Raw genomic sequence first — 23220 nt, forward strand, 5'->3', positions numbered from 1 at the left:
CAGGCAGCAAACGAAAAAACTAATTTCTGATGCAAAGTACTACTTATGGGATGAACCATATCTCTTTAAGAGATGTGCAGACGGAATGATCCGCAGATGCGTGCCCAGAGAAGAGGCACAGAAGATCCTATGGCATTGCCATGGATCACAATATGGAGGACATTTCGGAGGTGAGCGAACAGCCACTAAGGTCCTCCAATGTGGGTTCTACTGGCCTACCCTCCACAGAGATGCCCGAGAGTTTGTGCGTAACTGTGACAGTTGCCAAAGAGCTGGCAACTTGCCTCATGGTTATGCCATGCCTCAACAAGGGATCTTAGAGATTGAGTTGTTTGATGTATGGGGTATTAACTTCATGGGTCCTTTCTCACCATCATACTCAAACACTTACATTCTGGTGGCAGTAGACTACGTATCCAAATGGGTAGTAGCAATTGCCACACCCACTAATGATACTAAGACCGTGCTGAAGTTCCTCCAGAAACATATCTTCAGCAGATTTGGCGTTCCCAGAGTACTAATCAGTGACAGAGGCACTCATTTCTGCAATAAACAACTATACTCTGCTATGGTCCGATATGGAATTAGCCACAAAGTAGCAACTCCATATCACCCACAGACAAATGGGCAGGCTAAAGTCTCTAATAGAGAACTAAAAAGAATCCTGGAACAGACTGTAATTGCCCGTAGAAAGGATTGGGCAAAAAGCTTGGATGATGCTCTGTGGGCATACAGAACAGCATTCAAGACTCTCCACACCAGCTTGTGTATGGCAAGGCCTGTCATCTGCCCATGGAACTGGAACATAAGGCCTACAAGGCAACCAGATTCCTAAACCTGGATGCTAAGTTAGCTAGAGAGAAAAGACTGCTCCAGCTGAATGAGCTAGAGGAATTCAGACTCAATGCTTTTGAAAATGCAAAAATTTATAAGGAAAAAGCAAAAAGGTGGCATGACAAGAAACTGTCATCTAGATTTTTTGAGCCAGGACAGAAGGTTCTGCTGTTTAACTCTAGACTTAGATTATTCCCCGGGAAATTAAAATCCCGATGGAGAGGACCATATCTGATTACAAGTGTGTCACCATATGGATATGTTGAGCTTCAGGATATTGATTATGACAAAAAGTTTATTTTTAACGGACATAGAATCAAACACTATCTTGAAAGCAATTTTGAGCAAGAATGCTCAAAACTGAGACTAGAATAAAACTCAATCAAGGTCCAGCTAAAGACAATAAAGAAGCACTTGTTGGGAGGCAACCCAATTTTATTATATCTATTTATTTTCTATTGTTATCTTATGTTTTCTGCAGGTTGATGATCATGTGAAGTCATAAAAACAACTAAAAAAGCAAAAACAGAATGAAAAATAGTATTAAAAATAGCACACCCTGGAGGAGAAGCTTACTGGCGTTTAGGGTAGCAGAATGGGCGTTAAACGCCCAGTCTGGCACCATTCTGGGCGTTTAACGCCAAAAAGGGGCACAAAACTGGCGTTTAACGCCAGAAATGGGCACAAACCTGGCGTTTAAATGCCAGAAAGGGGAGAAAAGCTGGCATTAAACGCCAGAAATGGGTAGCAACCTAGCGTTTACCACCAGGATTGGCAAGCAAAGGGCATTCACACGCCAATATGGTGCAGGGATGAGAAATCCTTGACACCTCAGGATCTGTGGACCCCACAGGATCCCCACCTACCTCACCTCTCTCTCTCTTCTTTACACCTTCCCATAACACCCTTCCCCAAATACTCTTCCCCATCACCTCTTAACCACTCACACATCTCCATCTCCTCCATTTTCTTCTTCTTCACCACCCTCTTTCTTCTTTTGCTTGAGGACGAGAAAACCTTCTAAGTTTGGTGTGGAAAAAGCATTGCTTTTTGTGTTTCCATAATCATTTATGGCACCTAACACTACAAGAAATAAGGGTTTTCACAACGGTCAAAAACCGTTGTCATAGATCAGAAAACCGTTTCTAAAACTTTAGGCAACACTTTGGCAACGGTTTTTGACCTGTGGTATATGCGGCCGTTACCAATGCTCAAAGGAAACGGTTTTATACCTAAGGCAACGACAACCAAAAAACCGTTTCCATAGTTACTAGCATAGACAACGGTTTTGACAACAATTTTTAAAGAACGGTTTAGAACCGTTACTGGATAGGCAACGGTTTAAAATCGTTCTCTTTGATGACGTAATGGTTTAAAACCGTAACTGGATAGACAACGGTTTTAAATTGTTGTAATTTTGTTGTTCATAAAGACAACGGTTTAAAAGCGTTGCCTTTGGTGGTGTTTTTGCAACGGTTTTTAATACCATTGTCATTTTGTAGCTGTCTTTGACAACGGTTTTAATACCATTGCCTTTTGTGACTTTTGACAACAGTTTTTTATAACTATATTATTCTTTATTTACAATAGTTTTCTCATGTTGCATTGAAATTAGTTCCAACTATTTTTTTAAAATTTAATGTCAATAAACAAGGTTAAACTATTTGAATCAAATTACTAAAGAAAACTAATTGAACACTTATCATAGAAAAATAAACATTTATATACTTAGTGAACCAAAAATTTCCGGATACAATATAGTTGTCTCAGTGTTGGTTACAAGTAATTCCGGATATTTTCTAATTATCCCAGGAAAATAAGCTTAAAAAATGCCAACCCTAGAAAGGAATTCAATCTTCCTCTAAAGAGTTTTATCAATGCTGGCAGCGAAAAATAATTCTCCCAATAGTTTCTTTATCCAAGCCCATATTTTCAAAAAATAGAACCACCTGCAGACAACAAGGAACACAAGCTTTTTAACTGGGGAAAAAATGAAGCATTTTGAATCAGTAAAATACAAAATAAAGAACAATGGCATGCATATAACACGTATCACTAGCACAATGGATACAAGCACATAGGTACTTAACAAATTCAATTCTTAATAAGGCATCAAAAGGATCAAGCAACCATAGTGTAGTTATTTTCAAGCATGATTGTTATAACCAGTAAGAAAAGCAATATTTGCATTGCTAATAAATAAGCTTCTTAATACATCAAATAAAAAGGTTGTAATTTATAAAAGATATTAAATCCAAGAACTTCTTTGCACTAAAAGCACCACATAAGGTCACAAGACCCACCTCCCCCTCCTGTCCCCTCCTTTGACACTACCAGAAGGTAAACCAACAGCAGCAATAAATATAATAGCAAATTTTAGACTTCAGATTCAAGCATACTTATTCAAACATACCTAAAAGAAACCAGTCTCATCATGGACCCCTTTGTCAACATCAGCAGTTGCTTTGCTTAGTATAGTCTTTCACACAAAGCAGAAAACTTAGACCACCAGCCCCACCTTGCGGTAGCCTGTTAAACATAAAATCTTATCCACTAAATTAAATTGATAGCACATGAACTCTTATTTCTTCCATGTAACTGCAAAGAGATGATTAAACAAGACTAAATATGAATGGAAAAGGTTTAGAACTAAACAAATTGCAACTGAAGCTCATCTTGTGTTGCCCATAAATACATAATAAAAATAGAACAGTCTCATAATAAAAAAAATAACATTCTTCAAGAGTGTAGTGTTGTCAGCTCAAGATAGAGCCAAATTATGACCAGCCTAAGTGTAAATCGATGACTATGCACACTGATAAAAGAAGAATGTTTCCAAGTACCCACATGAACTATAAATTCTATACTCACAGGTTGTTTCTATTGAAATGATTAGATTATGTGCACAACAAACAAACAAAAAAAAAGTGCCAAAAGAAAAAAGGAAAAAAAATACAATGGTGCTAACTTGTTCAAGGTAAATCAATCATGGATGAAGACAGAGTCTATCACATTTCAAACAAGCAGCTTTACAGGTAAGCTACCAAGGTTGAAATGCTGGTCAACACAGAGGAATTAAATAGAAATTGAAATGATCAAGAGAAGGTTAAAAGGAGACACACCCAGTAAAATGTTGTCAATTCCACCATGCTAGGACTGTCTGTCTTCAAGGATTATCAACTATTGTAGCTGTAATTCGTAATTGTCTTGTCTATTCTTACTCTCCATTCCGCTTCCAGAAAGCTCTTCTCCACCAAACTTCAAATCCTCTTTGAATATTTGGGCAATCTTCTCCAGAATTCTAAGATTTTTACTTGAGTCATTCAGGCCATTGAGAGAATCAACTTAGAATTCCCAGCCACTTTACATGCTAACAAAATAAACCAACCAACAATTAAGAAACAACCATTAACATTAACATTAACATTATTCTCCATAAAACAACTTAGCTTAATTTTAAACCAAATTGAATTAAAAACAAAACTTCTATGCTTAACTTTTTACATAGAGAGAACATGTTCAGCTAAATAACTCTTTGATTTATAACAGAAAATAACCTTAATCCAAACACATACCGTAACCGAACCTCAGCGGATGAGGTGGGGGACGGCGTAGTGGACGCAAGCAGAGAGGAGAGCACGGAACAGCAGCAGATGACAGAGTAGGAACTGATGACAAAGCAGAACTATTTTCTCCTAACATTGCTCAAAACAAAATCTCATTAAAGAAAAAAATTCAATCAACAAAGTAACTAATGGCAGAACAAGCCAACATCATCATAGTAACAATCAACAATCAACAAAATTCATAATAAGCAAAACCAATTCATAAACCAAAGAAAATGAAATCATGTGGTTCTTCCCAAAAGATTTTACCATAATAGAAGAATAGTCTTTATAGTTTATACGTCAAAGCAAACAAGGCAATTGTGATGAATTTCTCTTTTTAAACAGCAATGACCATCTTCCAATCATTTAGAGTAGCAGCACCCTAAAACATATAATAATTAATTTACAAGGATCAGCAATCATCAAACAAACAGGTTCTCAATAATCAACATATTTTATCACCATTTGGTTCCACTCATTGTAAAATTATTTATAAACCATAAAAATTACTACTTTTAGTTAAGAAATCAATTTTAGATACTTAGTTTAGAAATATAAACTCAATCTATTTATCATTCATCAAGCCGCAATCTCATAAATTACTCATTATAATTTGATTCAACCACCAATCACAACATTATTAAGTAAAAAAAAAAACAGAACTTCCGACAAGCATTCATCCCCAAACAACCTTGCAAGATGCACACAAGAGCTAAACAAATTTCAATTCACACGCACGTAATCATCATCATACCAGTCACATTCACAGCCATAACCTAAACTCAATAAACTAATTGAAACACTAGAACATCATCTCAAAAACTAATCCAAATTATACATCCTCAAACCAAGCTTATTTCTACCAATTAATCACACAAGACATTTATAAATTATTTGTAGATACTCACTAAACTTCAATGACATTCATAAATTAAAACGGTTAATTTTAAAATAAATCCCCTACCTCTGAGTGTCGAAATTAGAAGAAATTTGAGACGGGTTGTGGCGGCAATGGCTGAACCAGCATAAACAGCAACAGAAACAGGGGCCGAGCATGGACAGTGGCTCCAATAGTGGCATTCTCCGGCGTCAATGGCGGTGTTCCCCGGCGACCAGCGGTGCGGCGGCAAAACCCCCCTCTCCTCTACGAGTTTCTCCTCCCTCTTCACGTTCTGTTCATCCCATCAACAGTAGCAACTTCTAATCATTGGCGATGAGACAGCCTCGTTCTCCTCCTTCTCCGTCAGAGCATCCTTCGCGTGTCACTCCCCTGGTTCTCTCTCTCTCGGACGCGTCTTCTTCAGCAGCAGCGACAACCCCGAGCAGAAACGGTGACGGCTTCGCAGCTTCCTTCTCCCTATTCTGTTCGCGCATCCTTCCTCCTTCTCTGCCACAGCGTCGACGGCGACTGCGATGGCTAGTGTTCGACAGTGACGGCAGTGGCGTCTTCGACGGCGAGCTCGACAGGGAACAGGCACCACAGATCTGGCGGCGTCCTCTCCACCATCGCGTTTCCCGCAGCGGCAGCTCTCTCCCTCGCACGGTTCAGATTGACGGTGACATGACGGCGGCGACACGTGTGATGGGCTCTACGGCGGTGAGGCGCGACGCCGGCGCGCTCTTCTCCCTCTCCTTCCCTTCTTCTTCCTCGCGGGGTTTAGCTTTCTATCTTCTCTCTGCGTTTCTCTTTTCTCAGTAGGGTGGAGTTCTAAGGTTAGGTTTTTCAATTTAGGAACTAGAATTTTTTATTTAATTTAAAAATTTAGCATTAGAGTTAAATAGTTATAAAATATAGATAAAATAGATATTTTAATAAAATTATTTAATACAATAATAATTTTAAAATTAAATATATTTTATTTAAAATTATTTAAAAATATTATTTATTAATATATTATTAAATAAAAATAATTATTTTTAATTTAAATTATAAATAAATATATTAATTATGATTTATTAAATAGTATTTAAATTTAAAATATTAATTATTTAAATTAAATTATATAATTTTTTATTATAAAAATTTAATTTTAAATTATATAAAATAATTAATTATAATAAAATTACATAAAAATATTAATTAATTTAAGTTCAAAATATTTATATAAATTAATTTAATCATTCTTAAAAGCTTATTTTTTAAAAAATAAAAAATTTAAATTAAATCATAAATTATTCATAATATAAGTTATTTAAATTAAATTATATAATTTTTTTATTTTTTAATTATTAAAATTATAATTTTAAATATACTAAATATCTAATTATAATAAATATTATATAAAAATTTTAATTAATTTAAATTTTAATTATTATAAAGAATTACATATCACTCTTAATTACTTTAGATTCAGTATATATTTAATTATTTTTAGTAAAGAGAGTTCCTCCAAATTTGGTTATGTTAGGATTTAGAGGAAGTTTAAATAAAAAAATATTAATATTTATTATAATTTTATTTTAATTTAATTTTTTTATTTATTTCAATTTTATTTTTAAAATAATATTTGTTATATATTTATAACAAAAATATATAATATTTATTATAAATGTATTTTAATTTTTTTTTAAATAATATTTGTTATATATTTATAACAATAGCTTTGAGTATTCTATAAATTATAGTGTTTATAGAAAAAATTGTTTAATAAAAAATTGTTGTAGTAGTTATAAAATTGTTCTTTAAAATAGTCAAAAATAACGGTTTTATTTTATTGCTATAACGTAATGAAAAACTGAACTTCAACAGCAACACTGTAAAAATCGTTGTCTAAGACCATCTAATAGAACAGTTTTAAAGTGTAGCATTTTAGCAACGGTTTTTATACGTTTCTTTTGTACAATTATTTAAACAACAATAAAAACCCGTTGCTTAAAAATAAATCTTAGTAACGGTTATAAAACCGTTCTTTAAAATAGTCAAAGAGAACGGTTTTAGTTTGTTGCTAAAAAATAATGAAAAATTGAATTCATTGGTAACACACAAAAAAACCGTTGTCTAAAACTATCTAAGAGAACGGTTTTAAGGCGTTGCAAAATTTGGCGTTCCTAAAGCCCATATTTGTTGTAGTGTAAGGCCGGAGAAACCTCTAGAAAGAGGAAAGGAAAGGCAAAAGCTTCCACCTTCGAGTCATGGGAGATGGAGAGATTCATCTCAAAAGCTTATCACTAAGAAAAGGATGGAGCAAACAAGAGAGCCCACTCATGGACCTCAACAAGAGCATTCCACTATCCTCCATGAAATTAGAGAGGACCAAAAGGCCATGAGAGAAAAGCAACAAAGGCAAGGAAGAGACAAAGAGGAGCTAAAGAATGTCATAAGATCTTCAAGAGGAAGAACAAGCCGCCATCACTAAGGTGGACCGTTCTTTAATTTCCTTGTTCTTTAATTTCTGTTTTTCGTTCCCAATGCTTTATGTTTTATTTATATTTGTGTCTTATTATATGATCGTTAGTGTCTTAGTGTCTATGCCTTAAAGCTATGAATGTCCTATGAATCCATCACCTTTCTTAAATGAAAAATGTTTTCTGAAAAAGAAAAAAAAGTACATGAATTTCAAATTGTAAAACAGATTAATTATTTTGATGTGGTGGCAATACTTTTTGTTTTTCTGAATGAATGCTTGAACAGTGCATAGATTAAGAATTTGTTGTTTTTGAATGTTAAAATTGTTGGCTCTTGAAAGAATGATGGAAAAGGAGAAATGTTATTGATAATCTGAAAAATCATAAAAATGATTCTTGAAGCAAGAAAAAGCAGTGAAAATCTTGCGAAACAAAAAAAAAAGAGGCGAAAAAAATATAATAAAAGGAAAAGAAAGAAAAAGAAAAAGCAAGCAGAAAAAGCCAATAGCCCTTTAAACCAAAAGGCAAGGGAAAAATAAAAAGGATCCAAGGCTTTGAGCATCAGTGGATAGGAGGGCCCACAGGAATAAAATCCTGGCCTAAGCGGCTAAACCAAGCTGTCCCTAACCATGTGCTTGTGGCGTGAAGGTGTCAAGTAAAAACTTGAGACTGAGTGGTTAAAGTCGTGGTCCAAAGCAAAAAGAGTGTGCTTAAGAGCTCTGGACACCTCTAATTGGGGACTCTAGCAAAGCTGAGTCACAATCTGAAAAGGTTCACCCAGTTATGTGTCTGTGGCATTTATGTATCCGGTGGTAATACTGGAAAATAAAATGCTTAGGGTCACGGCCAAGACTCATAAAGTAGCTGTGTTCAAGAATCAACAATACTAAACTAGGAGAATCAATAACACTATCTAAATTCTGAGTTCCTATAGATGCCAATCATTCTAAACTTCAAGGGATAAAGTGAGATGCCAAAACTGTTCAGAGGCAAAAACCTACTAGTCCCACTCATCTAATTGGAGCTAAGTTTCATTGATAATTTGGAATTTATAGTATATTCTCTTCTTTTTATCCTATTTGATTTTCAGTTGCTTGGGGACAAGCAACAATTTATGTTTGGTGTTGTGATGAGCGGATAATTTATACGCTTTTTGGCATTATTTTTAGTATATTTTTAGTATATTTTAGTTAGTTTTTATTATGTTTTATTAGTTTTTATTCAAAAATCACATTTCTGGACTTTACTATGAGTTTGTGTGTTTTTCTATGATTTCAGGTATTTTCTACCTGAAATTGAGGGACCTGAGCAAAAATCTGATTCAGAGGCTGAAAAAGGACTGCAGATGCTATTGGATTCTGACCTCTCTGCACTCAAAGTAGATTTTCTGGAGCTACAGAAGCCCAAATGGCGCGCTCTCAATTGCGTTAAAATGTAGACATCCTGGGCTTTCCAGCAATATATAATAGTTTATACTTTGCCCGAGATTTGATGGCCCAAACCGGCGTTCCAAGTCAGCATAAAAATTCTGGCGTCAAAACGCCAAAACTGACATAAAAGCTGGAGTTAAACGCCCAAACTGGCACAAAAGCTGGCGTTTAACTCCAAGAAAAGTCTCTACATGTGAAAGCTTCAATGCTCAGCCCAAGCACACACCAAGTGGGCCCAGAAGTGGATTCTGCATCATTTACTCATTTTTGTAAACCCTAGGCTACTAGTTTTCAATAAATATGACCTTTTGCTATTGTATTTACACACCTCATGACACTTTGCACGTTTCATATTGTATTCTCTATGCCATGAGTATCTAAACCCCATGGTTGGGGGTGAGGAGCTCTGCTGTGTCTCAATGAATTAATGCAATTACTACTGTTTTCCATTCTATCACTCTTGTTTCTATTCTAAGATATTCACTCGCACTTCAACTTGATGAATGTGATGATCTGTGACACTCATCATTATTCTCACCTATGAACGCGTGCCTGACAACCACCTCCCTTCTATCTGCAATAGCTTGAGTGCATATCTCTTGGGTTTCTAATATAAGATTACAACCTTCATGGTATAGGCTAGAATTATTGGCGGCCATCACTACAAGAAAAATACCCATTCAGCCACACTTTTTTTAAGCTACATTTGAAAAGCGTAGCCTATTCATAGAATAGGCTACGCTTTTCTCAGTGTTGCCTTTTTATAAGAGAAAAGGAAACACAATTCTGGCATCATTTAAAAAGTGTAGCCTTAGGTATTATAGAAATCACTTATAAAGCGTAGCCGTATATTGATATCTATGAGTTCACTTTTTGTATTAAAGAGAGTGCTTTTAAAGGGTAGCCTATTTATTAAGTTTTGGGTGCACTTTAAAAGTGATGCCTAATGTATCTAAAGCCAAAAGCTTACACTTGATAACTTTTTTTCCTCACTTTCTCAAAAGCAAACTCACACACTTAGTCAAATTTTTGTCCCTTCAAAACTCACACTTAGTAGCCTTCAGGAACCCTCTCACCATCAAAAAAGATGTAAGATCCAAAATTTTCGAAAAATATTACTATGAGTTAATTTCAACTTATATATTCATTAAAAATTTTATTTTTAGAAATTATTTTATTAAAAGTAATTAAATCAAGTTTTGATAATTAAATTGAAAATTTTACTTAATCTTATAATTATTGAATAATTTTATATATTTAAATTTTACAACTTAACAGTTATAAAAGAATAAGAATTTTATACGATTTAGTTAAATAATTGAGATTTTGGAATTTAATACTTTAATTTTTATAAACAAAAAATAAATTATATTTCTAATTTTAAAATTAGAATATTTGATTAAAAACTAATTAGTAAATTGATAATTAAGTAGTATTTTTAAAATAATTTTAAAAGAGCAAATTAGATTTTAATTTTTTATAATATACTTTAATTTTATTAAAATTGACCAAACCCCAATTTACCCAAAATTTTTAATTTCACTTTTGTCCCAAATTATACCCTAATTCTTAAATTAATCCCCAAAAAGCCCTAACCCCTTCTAACCTAGCCACCGCCAATGTTTCCCTTCTCTGATCAATACACAGCAGCAGTTTTCCTTTCTTCCTAATTCAACCTAAGACACAGCAGCAGTAAAAGGAAAAGAGGGAAAAGGGATAGCGGAGAGAAAGAGAGAACCGAGGGGGAAGAAGAGAAGAGGAAGGTTGCGCCGGCGCCACTGGCCATCGCCGCTTCGTTGTCGTCGTCCTCGCGAGCCGCCACCGCCGGCCTGGAGCCCGCCGCTCGTGTCTCGCCGCGTCGCCATCTCGCCGCGGGACTTGGTGCTGTCACTGCCATCGCGTCGTTTGGAGAGGAAGAGTCGTGCCTAAGAGAGGGAGAATCAGGAGGAGCGTCGCGCAGGAGGGAGGTGACGCCTTGTTGTCGCGGTGCTTCCATGGCCACCGACGCGCCGCCGCACTTCATGGTAACCGCCGAAGTCTTCATCACCACAGACACAGTCAACGCTGATTAGGGCAGAGGAGAGTGGAAATCATGAGAGATGCACGGAAGACAGAGGAGCAGAAACGCGACAAGGGGGAGAAGGGCGAGGTCTGCTCTCATGCCGTCCTGCTCCGCCACCGCTGCTGCCATCGATTAGATTGAATTTGTATGCTCTGTTTTATCACCGCTATGGTTTCCATATTCTGATTTTAATTCTAGTCCTTGCTTTATCTTGAATCCCCAGGGTTGTAATTGCTTTTAATTCCTATCCAATTTGAATATTATGTTTTGCTGCAACCATGGCCACTGCTGTGAAGACTAACATTATCGCTATATGGCTTTTTATTTTCTGTTTATAACTTACTTCAATTTCTCTTGGTTTGCAGTCACTAAGAAAAATGAACCACCCAAATATTGTGAAGCTAAAGGAAGTTATTCGAGAAAGTGACATTCTGTACTTTGTTTTTGAGTACATGGTGGGTGGCCAGTTCTTCATTAGATGTGGTCTGCATCATCTTGTGCAAAGTCCAGTAATTGATGTTTCAATTTTTTGGGTGATTTAGGAATGCAACCTATACCAACTTATGAAAGACAGGGAGAAGATGTTTTCTGAGGGTGAAGTTAGGAATTGGTGTTTTCAAGTTTTCCAAGGTCTTGCTTATATGCACCAGTGGGGATACTTCCACCGTTATCTGAAGCCTGGTACGTTTATCATTGCATCCGAATCCTTTGTTAAATGTGCTATATGATAAAATAGAGAACATGCTTTTTGAGTATGTTAGCTTTTTTTTTTCAAACTTCTCAAGAATTACCTAGCTTTGTCTATCAATTATGAATCATTTAGGTTGACATTTTAATGAAGTTGTTATTGTGCAGCAAATGGAGATTTATACTATGGTCTATTCTGATTTTGGCCTAGCACGTGAGATCAGTTCACAACCACCCTACACTGAGTATGTCTCCACACGGTGGTAAGTGCTTTCAACTTTTGTATGTAATTTTTTCAGTTGTGTATTGTGCAGTTTATAAGTTGTACGCTGGCTTCTGTTAGGTATCGTGCTCCTGAAGTGCTACTTCAATCTTATCTGTATAGCTCCAAAGTTGGTAAGTATATGCTTTAAACAGCGATAATGATCAAATTAATACTGTTTGGAGTGATGATAAGTACCATTTTATTTACTGAATTTTATGTCACTCATTTAGACATGTGGGCAATGGGTGCTATAATGGCTGAACTGTTCTCTCTTCCTCCTCTTTTCCCTGGTGCCAGGTAGTCTCTCTCTCTCTCTCTCTCTCTCAAATACGATCTTCTGTCGAAGATCTTATGTCGTGTTATCGATGTTAAGTGTCTGGTAATGTTTATCTTTTTTTGGTTCCTTATGTTGTGTTATGTGTTCTTGATTGGTAATGTTTATCTAATAATTCTCAGTCCTGGTTTTTGTGAATCTACTTCAAGTTTCAAATGGCACTTTCAAACATGTGCTACTGACCTACTGTACCAATTTCAATATGATAATGCCTGAATTCAAAAGGAAAAGAAAGAAAATAGAAAACAAGTACTTTAGTAGCACAAAGAGTCAACTTTAAAAGTTTGACACATTGTAATTTGATCTTATATATTGATGGGTAAATTACTTTAATTAGTAAGAATCTCTAATCCACAAATGTTTGTGTTTTGGCTGCTGGAATCAGACTATTTCGTGAACAGTATTGTATGACAAGAAGACTGGAACTAATTTGCTTCAATGGCCAGTGGAAGAAATAGAGAGCTTGAGACTTAGCAGTGATGAATTTAAGGAATTATTGGTTAAACCTGGCACAGTAGTGCCATTACACATTGGCCCTGCAACACAGGATTTTTCCATAGTTATTGGTTGCATTGTTACAACTTGTATCTCACAGTAATCATGGTTTTACTTTACATTTTCCTGATTTTTATTTATTTATTTATTTTTTGTTGTTCAGTTGGACATATTTTTTGGACCATTTGGCATTTTGGCTATTGCAAATGACCAACTTTCTGAACTAACACCAATTTATTTCTGTCTTTCAAATTATGTAAATGGAACCTCAACTACTACAACTATTACTACTTCTACTTCTACTTCCTTCTGTGTTGATGAAACTAGGTACTATTAACTAATGAATCATCATCATTCATATTTATTTCTTCCTTTATTAGGAGAAAGTGACAAAATATATGAGTTGTTGGATAATAATGCAGGTCATCAAAGGCACCTGATGTATCAAAACTAGTTTTCGGAAGCAAATTGCCTATTCTAAGTGATGAAAAACTATCATTGAAGGTATTGGTAAGTAGTGTCAATTAACCTATTTGGTCTCACGTGACTTGATTCACGAGATAATATTAAAATTGGATTATCAAAAATCACACATAAGTCGATATGGTTCATTAAACTGATTAAAGATTCAATACTTTCAATTTAGTTCTTGAAAGATATCACTATGTGTCAAGTTGGTAAGTTAACTTTACTACTATGTCACTAATGATCGCTGACATATGGAGACACCTGCACTCTTTTCTTTGAAGGCATGTTAAGCATATCATCTAATTAACTTGTGGCAATGACTTCTCAGCTTTCCGAGGCAAAAAAATGAGAGCGGGCCTTTACGAATAGAGGACGCCGGAATCAGTTGCGCTCAATGGGAGAAGCCAAGAATTTGCTTCAATATATGTTCAATTCAGTCGCAGATGTTAGGTGCTCTATTTGGCATCAATTTATTTTTTTCTCTTCTATCAGAAGATTAATAACTTTTATTAGAAGATACTTATGTAGAATACAATATTTTAGTTTTTTATAGTTTATTAGTAGTAAATTCTAAGTGGTCTAGTGTATATTTTGATATGGGTATATTTAATTTAGTGTGAGATGTATGAATACTCATTTATGATCATCTCAATATTTTTAGTTCATTATAAATATATTTTGTTAAAGGATAATTTTTATTATTTAAAGAATATTGTATGGTATTATTATGTATTTATTTTTATTTTATAATTTTTGACCAATTTAATTAAAAAAATAGGATTATATATATAATCATATTACTAAATATTAGGTTTTAAAAAAAATTATTAGAATATATATATATATATATATATATATATATATATATAGAAAAAAAAAACAATGAGGGACCTAAGGCTACACTTATATACAGTAGCTATAGTATACAAAAAAAAAAAAAGAGGGACCTAAAGCTACACTTATAAAAAGTAGCTATGGTATACAATGTAGCTACGCTTTACAAGTGATGCAGTAGCGTTGAAAAGCGTAGCCTATTCTGAAAAAATGAAAGCTGAAAAGCGTAGCCTTTGATCCTGGACAGCATCACTTAAAAAGCGTAGCCTATTTCCAAACGCCAAAAGCGTAGCCTTTGGTGCAGAAAAGCGTAGCCTTTGAGAATAGGCAACGGCCGAATAGGAATCACCCCAAAAAGCGTAGCCGTAGCCCAAAAAGCATAGCTGTAGCCTAAGGCATCATTTTTTTCACTTTTGGCTACACTTTTCAAGTGTACCTGAATGGGTGTTTTTCTTGTAGTGCATTCCTGAGATCCGGAAAGTCTAAACCTTGTCTGTGGTATTCCAAGTAGGATCTGGGAAGGGATGACTGTGACAAGCTTCAAACTCACGAGTGCTGGGCGTAGTGACAGACGCAAAAGGATCAATGGATCCTATTCCAACATGAGTGAGAACCAACAGATGATTAGCCGTGCGGTGACAACGCATTTGGACCATTTCCACAGAGAGGATAGATGGTAGCCATTGACAACGGTGATCCACCAACATACAGCTTGCCATGGAAGGAGCCTTGCGTGCATGAAGAAGAAGACAGTAGGAAAGCAGAGATTCAGAAGATAGAGCATCTCCAAAACCTCAACCTGTTCTCCATTACTGCAAAACAAGTATTTATTTCATGTTCTTTTACTTTTCACAATTAAATCTTAGAATTAGTGATATCTTGACTAAGAGTTACAAGATAACCATAGCTTGCTTCAAGTTGACAATCTCCGTGGGATCGACCCTTACTCACATAAGGTATTACTTGGACGACCCAGTGCACTTGCTGGTTAGTTGTGCGGAATTGCAAAAGTGTGAACTGGGCGTGCCACTTGAAGAACTGGGCGTGGCGCGCCAATCCAAATTGGAGGCTGGGCGTGGCATGCCACTTAAATGCCTATCACACGCCAGGCTGGAAGGTCACGTTTGTTTAGTTTTCTTTTCCCTCCAATTGTAATTTTCTTTTCTCTTTTGTATTTTCTTTATTCTAGTGCTAGAAGAAGTATAAATAACCCCTGAAAGTACTCAGAAAGGAGTTGTTGGGTTGTAGCTTTGTTGAAGTATTGCAAGATTTACTTTTTCACATCATCTCTTCCATCTCTTGTACTTTTCTCTAAGCTATGAGTAGCTAAATTACCTCTCATTGAGAGAGGGAGATCTGTTGTACTTGATGGATTAATGATATTGAATTTCTTCTTCTCTTTGATTTGTGATGAGCGGATAATTTATGCACTTTTTGGCATTGTTTTTACATAGTTTTTAGTATGATTTAGTTAGTTTTTAGTATATTTTTATTAGTTTTTAAATAAAAGGTACATTTCTGGATTTTACTATGAGTTTGTGTGTTTTTCTGTGATTTTAGGTAATTTCTGGCTGAAATTGAGCGATTTGAGCAAAAATCAGATTCAGAGACTGAAGAAGGACTGTAGATGTTGTTGGATTCTGACCTCCCTGCACTCAAAGTGACTTTTCTGGAGCTATAGGAGTCCAAATGGCGTGCTCTTAATTGCGTTGGAAAGTAGACATCCAGGGCTTTCCAGAAATATATAATAGTCCATACTTTTCCCGAGTTTAGATGACACAAACTGGCGTTCAACGCCAGCTTTCTGCCCTATTCTAGAGTTAAACGCCATAAACAGGTTGCAAAGCAGAGTTAAACGCCAGAAACAGGTTACAAACTGGCATTTAACTCCAAAAAGAGTCTCTACAAATGAAAGCTCAATGCTCAGTCCAAGCACACACCAAGTGGGCCCCGAAGTGGATTTCTGCATCATCTACTTATCTCTGTAAACCCTAGTAACTAGTTTAGTATAAATAGGACTTTTTACTATTGTATTTACATCTCTAGACGTTTAGTTCTTAGATCATGGACGCTGGCCATTCGGCCATGCCTGGACCTTATTCTTATGTAGTTTCAATGGTTGAGTTTCTACACACCATAGATTAATGTGTGGAGCTCTGCTGTTCCTCATGAATTAATGCAAAGTACTATTGTTTTTCTATGCAATTCAAGCCTATTTCTTCTCTAAGATATTCATTCGCACACAAGAACATGATGAATGTGATGATTATGTGACGCTCATCACCATTCTCACCTATAAATGCGTGCCTGACAACCACTTCCGTTCTACATGCAAACAAGCTTGAATGTGTATCTCTTAGCCTCCTGATCGTGAGATCAGAGTCTTTGTGGTATAGGCTAGAATTATTGGCGACTATTCTTGAGATTCGGAAAGTCTAAACCTTGTCTGTGGTGTTCCGAGTAGGATCTGGGAAGGGATGGCTGTGACGAGCTTCAAACTCGCGAGTGTTGGGCGTAGTGACAGACGCAAAAGGATTACTGAATCCTATTCCAGTATGATTGAGAACCGACAGATGATTAGCCGTGCGGTGACAGCGCATTTTGGACCATTTTCACTGAGAAGACGGGATGTAGCCATTGACAATGGTGATGCCCAACATACAGCTTGCCATGGAAAGGAGTAGGAATAATTGGATGAAGACAGCAGGAAGCAGAGATTCAGGAGGAACAAAAGCATCTCTATACGCTTATCTGAAATTCTCACCAATGAATTACATAAGTATTTCTATCCTATTTTATATTTTAATTATATTTTAATTATCAATTCACCATAACCATTTGAATCCGCCTGACTGAGATTTACAAGGTGACCATAGCTTGCTTCAAGCCGACAATCTCCGTGGGATCGACCCTTACTCACATATGGTTTATTACTTGGACGACCCAGTGCACTTGCTGGTTAGTTGTGCGAAGTTGTGACAAGGAACTAAGATTATGAATGTGCGTATTAAGTTTTTGACGCCGTTACCAAGGAATGAACAAAAACGATTTTGCATACCAAGTTTTTGGTGCTGTTGCCGGGGATTGCTCGAGTTTGGACAACTGACGGTTCATCTTGTTGCTCAGATTAGGTAATTTTATTTTATTTTTACGCTTTTTATTTCTTATTTTCGAAAAAAATACAAAAAAATTTTCTTTTTCATTTTTCCAAAATTAATTTTCAAAAAATTACAAAAAAAATTTAATAAAATCATAAAAATCAAAATAATTTTATGTTACTTGTTTGAGTCTAGTGCCAATTCTTAAGTTTGGTGTCAATTGCATGCTTTTATAATTTTTTTTATTTTTTATTTTTTTTAATTTCGAAAATTCATCATGTGTTCTTCATGATCTTCAAGTTGTTCTTGATGAATTTCCTTGTTTGATCTTTGTATTTTTATGTTTTGTGTCTTTTCTTGTTTTCCATATGAATTTTCAATTTGTTAGTGTCTCAACATTAAAAATTTTTTAGTTTGGTGTCTTCCATGTTTTTCTTTTCTTAAAAATTTTCAAAAATAAGTTCTTGGTATTCATCTTGACATTCAAAGTGTTCTTGCATATCTTTCTTGTTTTGATTCATATTTTTTATGACTTGTGTCTTTTTTGTGTTTTCCACTTTCTTCATTAAAAATTCAAAAATAAAAAAATATCTTTCCCTTATTTCACTCATAATTTTCAAAAATTTGATTTGATTTAGTCAAAAGTTTTAAAAATTTAGTTGTTTTTTATGAGTCAAATCAAATTTTCAATTCAAAAATTCTATCTTTTTCAAATCTTTTTCAAAAATCAAATCTTTTTCATTTTTTCTTTCATAATTTCGAAATTTTCAAAATTTATTTTCAAAATCTTTTTCTTATTTCTATTTCATATTTTCGAAATTAATGCTAATAATTAATGTGATTGATTCAAAAATTTTAAGTTTGTTACTTGCCTAGTAAGAAAGGTTCAATCTTTAAATTTTAAAATCATATATTTTTGTTTCTTGTTAGTCAAGTAACCAACTTTAATTTTCAAAATCAAACCTTTTTAAATTTCTTTTTCAAATCTTTTTCAAAATAAATGTCAATCACATCTTTTTCAAAATTAATTTCAAAATATTTTCTAACTTCTTATCTTTTCAAAATTGATTTTCAAATCTTTTTTTCAATTAATCTTATCTTGTTTAATTCTTATCTTTTTCAAAACTACCTAACTAGTTTTCTCTCTCTTATTTTCGAAAATCCCTCCCCTCTTTTTTAAAATTCCTTTTTAATTAACTATTTGTTTTAAATTTTAATTTGATTTAATTTTATTTGTCTTTTTAATTTTCGAATTTTTACTTTAATTTTAAATTAAAGACAAAAATATTTTTATTTTATTTTATTTTCGAATTCTTATCTTTTCTTTCTTCCATCCTTCTCTTCTTATACTCATATAAGGAATCTCTATACTGTGACATAGATGATTTCATATTTTCTTTTGTGTTCTCTTCTTTTTCATATGAGCAGGAACAAGGATAAGAACATTCTTGTTGAAGCTGATCCTTAACCTGAAAGGACTCTGAATAGAAAGCTAAGGGAAGCTAAAGCACAACTCTCTGGAGAAAATCTGATAGAAATTTTCGAAAAAGAAGGAGACATGGCTGAAAATAATAACAATGCAAGGAAGATGCTTGGTGACTTTACTGCACCAAATTCCAATTTACATGGAAGAAGCATCTCAATCCCTGCCATTGGAGCAAATAATTTTGAGCTAAAGCCTGAATTAGTTTCTCTGATGCAACAGAACTGCAAGTTTCATGGACTTCCATTAGAAGATCCTTTTCAGTTCTTAACTGAATTCTTGTAAATCTGTGATACTGTTAAGACCAATGGAGTTGATCCCGAGGTCTACAGGCTTATGCTTTTCCCATTTGCTGTAAGAAACAGAGCTAGAATATGGTTGGACTCTCAACCTAAAGATAGCCTAAACTCTTGGGATAAGCTGGTCACGACTTTCTTAGCCAAGTTCTTTCCTTCTCAAAAGCTTAGCAAGTTTAGAGTGGATGTTCAAACCTTCAAACAGAAAGAAGGTGAATCCCTCTATGAAGCTTGGGAGAGATATAAGCAACTGACCAAAAAGTGTCCTTCTGACATGCTTTCAGAATAGACCATCCTGGATATATTCTATGATGGTCTGTCTGAATTATCAAAGATGTCATTGGACCATTCTGCAGTTGGATCCATTCACCTAAAGAAAACACCTGCAGAAGCTCAGGAACTCATTGACACGGTTGCAAATAACCAGTTCATGTACACTTCTAAAAGGAATCCTGTGAGTAATGGGACGCCTCAGAGGAAGGGAGTTGATAAACCACTATTTTATGGTTTATCTTGTACTCAATTGAGTGGTTTTTATTAACTCTTTACCCACTTATTCATACTATTTGTATGGTTTTATATTTCCTTCCTAATTATGTGTTTTGATTGAAAACATGCTTCTTTGATCTTATATTTGCTTATTATTAATCCTCTCTTATTACCATTAGATGCCTTGATATGTGTGTTAAGTGTTTTCAGAGATTATAGGGCAGGAATGGCTTGGAGGATGGAAAGGAAGCATGCAAAAGTGGAAGGAATACAAGAAGTTGGAGAAATTGCTAAGCTGTCCAGCCTGACCTCTTCGCACTCAAACGGCTATAACTTTAGCTACAGAGGTCCAAACGACGCGGTTTCAGTTGCGTTGGAAAGCTAACGTCCGGGGCTTCGATTTGATATATAATACGATATTGTTTCCCTGACGCTAGGCGACGCGACCACGTGATCCATGCGGCCGCATCGTAGTGACGAAAAACCAGCGTGGCAAAATTCGAAACCAGCGAATTCTGGACTATTTTTGACCCAGTTTGCGGCCCAGAAAACACAGATTAGAGGCTATAAAGTGGGGGAATGCATCCATTCATGAGGAGGCTCTCATAATTCATAATTTTAGGAGTAGATGTAGTTTTTAGAGAGAGAGGTTCTCTCCTCTCTCTTAGGATTAGGATTTAGGATTTCTCTTAGTTTTAGGAGTGACTCTCAATCCCAGGTTCTTTATTTTTATTTATTTTTCCAATTTAATTTATGAACTCTTTCATGTTACATTTGATGTCTTTATTAGAGTTAATTGAGGTATTCCAGACTTATGATTGCTTTCTTTAATTTATTAAAGTTCTCAATTTATCTAAATTATTTTCATTCAAGTAGAATTTCTCCTCCTTTTGGCTTTGGTTAAATAATTGGTGACTCTTGAGTTATCAAACTCATTGTTGATTGAGAATCAGAATTCTTCAAGAATTAATTCATCCACTTAACTTACCTTCATAGTTAGAGGTTAAAAAAGTGGGAGAAAAATCCAATTCTCATTACAATTGATAAGGATAACTGGGATAGGACCTCCAGTCTTCATACCTTGCCAAGAGTTATTTTATTATTACTATTTTATTCTTTTTGTGCAAAATACTGCTTCCTTACATCCAAAACCCCCAATTTACAATCCTCATAACCAATAATAAGAACATACCTCCCTGCAATTCCTTGAGAAGACGACCCGAGGTTTGAATACTCAGTTATCAATTTCAAAGGGGTTTATTATTTGTGACAACCAAAACGTTTGTACGAAGGGATTTTTGTCGGTTTAGAGACTATATCTACAACGCGACTATTTTTATGACATTTTTTACTGGCAAAAATCTTAACATCAGGAGTTCTTGAAATTGATACTCTGAATGCCATATTGGCTCAGAATAAAATATTGACTCAGCAAGTCAATATGATTTCTCAGAGTCTGAATGGATTACAAGCTGCATCCAACAGTACTCAAGAGGCATCTTCTGAAAAAGAAGCTTATGATCCTGAGAACCCTGCAATAGAAGAGGTAAATTACATGGGGAACCCTATGGAAATACCTATAATCCCTCATGGAGAAATCATCCATATTTCTCATGGAAGGATCAACAAAAGCCTCAACAAGGCTTTAATAATGGTGGAAGAAATAGGTTTAGTAATAACAAGCCTTTTTCATCATCCACTTAGCAACAGACAGAGAATTCTGAGCAGAATCCATCTAGCTTAGCAAATATAGTCTCTGATCTATCTAAGGCCACTTTAAGTTTCATGAATGAAACAAGGTCCTCCATTAGAAATTTGTAGGCACAAGTGGGCCAGCTGAGTAAAAGAGTCACTGAAACCCTTCCTAGTACTCTCCCAAGCAATACAGAAGAGAATCCAAAAAGAGAGTGCAAGGCCATTACCTTGCTTGGTGTGGCCGAACCCAAAGAGGAGGAGGAGGACGTGAATCCTAGTGAGGAAGACCTCCTGGGATGTTCACTGACAAATAAGGAGTTTCCCTTTGAGAAACCAAAGGAATCTGAGGCTCATCTAGAGACCATAGAGATTCCATTGAACCTCCTTTTACCATTCATGAGCTCTGATGACTATTCATCTTCTGAAGAAGATGAAGACATTGCTGAAGAGCAAGTTGCTCAATATTTAGGAGCAATCATGAAGCTGAATGCCAAATTATTTGGTAATGAGACTTGGCAGGATGAACCTCCATTGCTCATCAAGGAACTAAATGCCTTGGTTCAGCAAACTCTACCTCAAAAGAAACAGGATCTTGGTAAATTCCTAATTCCCTGTAACAGAGGCACCATGACCTTTGAGAAGGCTCTGTGTGACCTGGGGTCAGGCATTAACCTTATGCCACTCTCTGTAATGGAGAAACTTGGGATCTTTGAGGTGCAAGCTGCCAGAATCTCATTAGAGATGGCAGACAACTCAAGAAAATAGGCTTATGGACTAGTAGAGGACGTGTTAGTAAAGGTTGAAGGCCTTTACATCCCTGCTGATTTCATAATCCTAGACATTGGGAAGGATGAAAATGAATCCATCATCCTTGGAAGACCCTTCCTAGCAACAGCAATAGCTGTGATTGATGTGTATAGAGGAGAATTTGTCCTTCTACTGAATGAGGACTACCTTGTATTTAAGACTCAAGGATCTCCTTCTGTAACCATGGAGAGTAAGCATGAAAAGCTTCTCTCACTGCAGAGTCAACCAAAGCCCCCACAGTCAAACTCTAAGTTTGGTGTTGGGAGGCCACAACCAAACTCTAAGTTTGGTATTGAACCCCCACATTCAAACTCTAAGTTTGGTGTTGGGAGGTCCCAACAATGCTTCGAACTTCTGTGAGGTTCCATGAGAGCTCACTGTCAAGCTATTGACATTAAAGAAGCGCTTGTTGGGAGGCAACCCAATGTTATTTAATTATATCTATTTATTTTCTATTGTTATTTTATGTTTTTTTTTAGGTTGATGATCATGTGGAGTCACAAAAACTACTGAAAAATCAAAAACAGAATGAAAAACAGCATTAAAAACAGCTCACCCTGGAGGAAGAGCTTACTGGCATTTAAACGCCAGTAAGAAGCATCAAACTGGCGTTTAACGCCAGAAAGAAGCATCAAGCTAGCATTAAACGCCAGAAACAAGCACCAGACTGGCGTTTAACGCCAGAATAGAGCATGGAAGTGGCGTTAAACGCCAGAAACAGCCTACATTTGGGCGTTTAACGCCAAAAACAGGCAGCAGTCTGGCATTAAACGCCAATATTGCATACAAAGGGCGTTTTGCATGCCTAATTGGAGCAGGGATGCTAAATCCTTGACCCCTCAGGATTTGTGGACCCCACAGGATCCACACCTACCCTAACTCTCTCTCTTCACACCTTTTCATAACCCTCTTCCCCAAATATCCTTCACCAATCACCTCAATCACTCTTCCCCATCAGCTCTTAACCACTCACATCCATCCACTCTTCCC

The 23220-nt window shown here is 35.6% G+C and overlaps 2 protein-coding genes, 1 non-coding gene and 2 pseudogenes across 3 annotated transcripts; 3 read left to right on the forward strand and 2 right to left on the reverse strand.

Annotated features, from left to right (window-relative positions):
- Nucleotides 1-4157: 4157 nt before the first annotated feature.
- On the reverse strand, nucleotides 4158-5949 carry LOC148580131 (uncharacterized). Its single transcript, XM_088491678.1, has 4 exons — nucleotides 5872-5949; nucleotides 5407-5614; nucleotides 4410-4529; nucleotides 4158-4204 (listed from the first exon to the last, which is right to left on the reverse strand). Exons 1-4 carry the CDS (start codon nucleotides 5947-5949, stop codon nucleotides 4158-4160), a joined length of 453 nt encoding a protein of 150 aa, XP_088347804.1.
- A 4887-nt stretch (nucleotides 5950-10836) lies between these two features.
- Nucleotides 10837-11289, forward strand: LOC148580132 (uncharacterized; annotated as a pseudogene).
- An 848-nt stretch (nucleotides 11290-12137) lies between these two features.
- LOC107624463 (cyclin-dependent kinase F-4-like) lies at nucleotides 12138-13877 on the forward strand. Its single transcript, XM_088486058.1, has 5 exons — nucleotides 12138-12229; nucleotides 12310-12362; nucleotides 12462-12528; nucleotides 13483-13570; nucleotides 13857-13877. The coding sequence occupies exons 1-5, from the start codon at nucleotides 12138-12140 to the stop codon at nucleotides 13875-13877; spliced, it is 321 nt and encodes a 106-aa protein (XP_088342184.1).
- A 45-nt stretch (nucleotides 13878-13922) lies between these two features.
- Nucleotides 13923-22590, forward strand: LOC148580133 (uncharacterized; annotated as a pseudogene).
- On the reverse strand, nucleotides 19412-19515 carry LOC148580134 (small nucleolar RNA R71). Its single transcript, XR_015895706.1, has one exon. It is a non-coding gene; the product is annotated as a small nucleolar RNA R71 (small nucleolar RNA).
- Nucleotides 22591-23220: the final 630 nt, after the last annotated feature.

The sequence above is a fragment of the Arachis ipaensis genome, chromosome B10 (assembly GCF_059453495.1).
Source record: "Arachis ipaensis isolate K30076 ecotype BB chromosome B10, ASM5945349v1, whole genome shotgun sequence".
NCBI lineage: Eukaryota > Viridiplantae > Streptophyta > Magnoliopsida > Fabales > Fabaceae > Arachis > Arachis ipaensis.

Excerpts from the sequence above, each read along its gene's own strand:
- LOC107624463 (XM_088486058.1), top strand. The coding sequence starts at position 12,138 with ATGGAGATTTATACTATGGTCTATTCTGATTTTGGCCTAGCACGTGAG. Across the intron at positions 12,363-12,461 it reads TCTGTATAGCTCCAAAGTTG|ACATGTGGGCAATGGGTGCT; the intron begins GTAAGTATATGC and ends TCACTCATTTAG. Across the intron at positions 13,571-13,856 it reads AACTATCATTGAAGGTATTG|CTTTCCGAGGCAAAAAAATG; the intron begins GTAAGTAGTGTC and ends ATGACTTCTCAG.
- LOC148580131 (XM_088491678.1), bottom strand. The coding sequence starts at position 5,949 with ATGGTGGAGAGGACGCCGCCAGATCTGTGGTGCCTGTTCCCTGTCGAG. Across the intron at positions 4,530-5,406 it reads TCTAATTTCGACACTCAGAG|GAGAAAATAGTTCTGCTTTG; the intron begins GTAGGGGATTTA and ends GAGCAATGTTAG. Across the intron at positions 4,205-4,409 it reads TCCGCTGAGGTTCGGTTACG|CATGTAAAGTGGCTGGGAAT; the intron begins GTATGTGTTTGG and ends TTATTTTGTTAG.